Source organism: Nannochloropsis gaditana, assembly GCF_000240725.1.
Source record: "Nannochloropsis gaditana CCMP526 unplaced genomic scaffold scaffold1039, whole genome shotgun sequence".
In the NCBI taxonomy this organism is placed as follows: Eukaryota; class Eustigmatophyceae; order Eustigmatales; family Monodopsidaceae; genus Microchloropsis; species Microchloropsis gaditana.
Window position 1 is genome coordinate 4714 of NW_005802914.1, and position 3333 is coordinate 8046.

At 57.1% G+C, this 3333-nt stretch overlaps 1 protein-coding gene across 1 annotated transcript in view; it reads right to left on the minus strand.

Annotated features, from left to right (window-relative positions):
- Positions 1 to 968: 968 nt before the first annotated feature.
- NGA_0724500 (mmpl domain protein) overlaps positions 969 to 3333 on the minus strand; it is a gene marked incomplete at its 3' end in the record, with an annotated part of 2810 nt that continues 445 nt past the window's right edge. The window contains exons 3-9 of the mRNA XM_005852636.1: positions 3270 to 3333; positions 2749 to 2864; positions 2433 to 2548; positions 1851 to 2304; positions 1598 to 1770; positions 1395 to 1512; positions 969 to 1203 (exon numbers count right to left, since the gene is read on the minus strand). Of these exons, the coding sequence (XP_005852698.1) occupies positions 969 to 1203; positions 1395 to 1512; positions 1598 to 1770; positions 1851 to 2304; positions 2433 to 2548; positions 2749 to 2864; positions 3270 to 3314 (1257 nt within the window). The 5' untranslated portion in view covers positions 3315 to 3333. The remainder of the gene's footprint in view (positions 1204 to 1394; positions 1513 to 1597; positions 1771 to 1850; positions 2305 to 2432; positions 2549 to 2748; positions 2865 to 3269) is intronic.

The following is a 3333-nucleotide window of genomic DNA, read 5'->3' on the forward strand; positions in this document are numbered from 1 at the left end:
AATGAGGAAAAGCGGCGCTTTGTGCTCTCTCGATGCTTCGCTGCTTGCCATCGGTGACGTCCCTCTCCCCCACGAGCTCTGCTTTTTTTCCTCCCTCCTTCCTTACCGCGTCGTGGATCACGGCGGCAGGACCGTCCAGATGGAGTGTGAGGCCTGAGGAGGACTCAGATCCCTTCAATATGTCGCGAACCGTGTCGATCCAGGCCTATGCGAAGACAGAAGGGAGGTGGGGGTGGGAAGAAAAGGAGGAGACACTTGAGAAAGCATCTTGCGATTGAGAGGTTGTTCCGCGCGAACAGGCAGATCATTCCACCCGTCTAGATCCCAAAAAAGAAAAGAAAGCGGGAAATGGGAAGGGAGGGAAGGAAAGAGAAAAAAAGAAAGGAAGAAGGAAGGGGTACCTGCCCCTCGGACGAGTAAGGGTCGATGGTCAGGGTCAGTGTGGCGTAGGTGGCCTTGCCATTGGACGATACCAGGGTGTCACGTAGTGTCTGTTAGAGAGAAGGAGGGCGGGGGTTACAGTCGTAAGCTACTTCAGCTAAGACATCAGAGCGTAGCGATATATCAACTAGCTCTGCGTCGCCTGTTTCCCTCTCTTTTCCTCCTGTTCCGTCTTCGGTCCACCATTCCTTGGGCTCAAGATCTCTCTTCTCACCTGCAGCGTGAACTGCCTGGTTGTGGGCACGGTGGCGTTCAAGGCCGCAGTCATCTCCGCGTAAGATACTTCCTAAGAAGGGGTGGACGAGCCAGAGGATAGATGAAACGCGTTCTCCATTAGTTTACCGCGTACCAGAGCAATCTATGGAGCGGGAGATAGGTGGGCGCTCCGGCGACCCTTCTCCATTAGATGGCCGGCAGAGTGGCGCGGAATGGATCCGTTCACAAGCCAATTTTCAAACCATACACCTCTGAAGCAGGACGCGCATGATCTTTTTCAAACGATACACTCCTCAAGCAGGAGCGCATGGTCATTGTTTCTCATCGTTTGAGTCTATAAACGAGCGGATGGACCAGTTCAAGGCGTCGCGGCGCCGCTCCGACCCTCCCTCTTTCCCTCCCTCCCTCCCTCCCTTCTTGCCTACCTGCCCCCCCAAGACCATGATCCCAGTCACGTCCATTAGCTCAAGCGGCGGCGCGCTTTCTACCAGGGATGCGAGGACATGGTTCATGGCGGCGTAGCTTTGAGGAGTGAAGATATCCTCACTGAGAAGAGGGTGCATCGTGAAGGAACGAGGAAGGGGAAAGAAAGCGACAAGGGGACAATGTCAGGATGAAGGAATAAGAAGACCACAAGATTCTGATCGACGTGTGCTTCCTTTCAAAGGATCCGAGAATAGAGAAATATGGAGGGAGAAAGGGAGGACGGGAGGAAAGGAGGAAGGCAGAGTGAGGACCTGTCAATAAAAATGACTTTGTAGGGGAAGACGACGCCCGCCCCTCCGTAGTTGGAGGAAATCGTTTCGAGCGTGTTGTAGGAGCCCGAGCCAAAGGGGAGCATGAGGTCGAATTCAACTGAGATTGGAAGGGGGCGGGGAGGGAGGGAAAGAGGGAGGGGCCGAGGGAAGATGAACAAGCAGTCGGATTTGACGACCATTACTATATGTGCCCTTAACATCATAAGGCTTAAATCCACCACAAGCGCGCTCTATCTCTTTCTTTTCCGCCCTCCTACCGCTTGTTTCCATGTCCTTAAGTTGCACCGCAACGGGAAGAGCCAGGGCGAGAAGGAGGAGGAGGGCACCAAGGCCGTAGGGTTTGTGGGAGATGAACCTTTGGTAGGAGGGGAAAGGAAAGAGTAAGAGCGGCATTGACCGGCACTGGGGCTACGTCCTCGGACACACTGCGAGCACGCGATGCTTCCATCGACTTCCCTCTCCGTCCCCTCCCTCCCTTCCCCTAACCTGGCCAATCCGAGCCAACAGCCTTTCTTCAGGGGCGCCGACTCGTCACAGTCGTAGCCACCATCGTCCATTTCCTCGCTGTTCTCCTCCATCGCCTCCTCCTTCTTCCACACGCGTTGCTCCTTCTCTTCCTTGTCCGTCGCGCCTTCCAGGAGCGGTGCTTCCCAACCTCCTTTACCCGCCCCCTTCCTCCTCCCCTTCCTCCTCCCCCTCCTTCCCCACAGGGCCGCTTTCCCCCTTGCCCATCCCCGTTTCATCCAGGCATCTGCCGCGAGGAGGGCGGGCCCTAGGACGAGGAGGAGGGCAGGGAGGAGGGTGAGATTGACGGAGAGGGCCGTCAGGATGGTGATGGAGGCGGCGAGGCCCAAGGACCGAAGGATCTCCATGGGGAGGAAGACGAGGCCTGAGGGGAGGTAGCAGGAGAGGAAGGGAGGGAGGGAGGGTCAGGAATTAGGACCACGAGGGTGGACAGCAAACGCTGATGTTCAGGGAAAGGCAGGAGAAGGTGGAAGGTAGGAAGGGAGGGTATACCCAGGAATGAGACGCAGAGGGTGGAGCCGCTGACGAGGATGATGTAGCCGGCGCTCTCGGTCATGAGGCAGACGGCGTTGAACAGGTCCTTCCCCGCCGCCACCCCGTCCATGAACCTGGGGGAAGGGAGGGAGGGGAAGGGGGGAAGGGAGAAGGGGGTGAAGAGGGAGGGAGCGTGGGAGGGAGCAACTCGGTCGTGCGAGATGGAAAGGATGGACAGAGCAGGAGAAGACAAGGGAGGTGCAGAAAACGGCAAAAAAGAATGAAAACTTGGATTTTAATGAGAGAGGGGTTGAGGGAGGGGGAGTCTGCGCACCTGGTGAGTTGGAATAGGGAGTAGTCGATCCCCATGGCAATGGAGAGGGAGGCCATGACCGTAGGGGCGAATGAGACGACGTCGACGTGCTGGGCGATCGGGTACATGATAAGAAACTACCCGGATGTATAGTGGAGGCGTGAGTGTGAAGATAGAGGGGGCGGGATGATGAGAAATGGCGCACGAGGGAGCCTCGAGCGACCGAGAGGACATTTCGGGCGCATTGCTCGCGGGGGGCCGTCGCAAAAGCCTACCCCGATGTTAACACACTGGTCTCGCCCGACACAGACAGAGGAGTTGGCAGGGCTCTGACCTATCCATCAATCTATCATATCTGTCATATCATCCATCGTGAGGGGCTATCACACTTGACAAGACACGGCGGGCGGGTCAATGGAGATCGCACGCTTCGTACTCGCCTCTACAGGCTACGTGGAGCGCCGCGTGGAACTCCGTGTCCTGGCATAGCACCTGCAGACAGAGCCTTCGCTCCTTCCCTCCCTCCCGCCCTCCCTCCCTACCTGCCCCAGTAGAGTGACGGTGATGGTTAGGAGGGGTATCAGCATGAGTGGTAAGGAGTGGAGC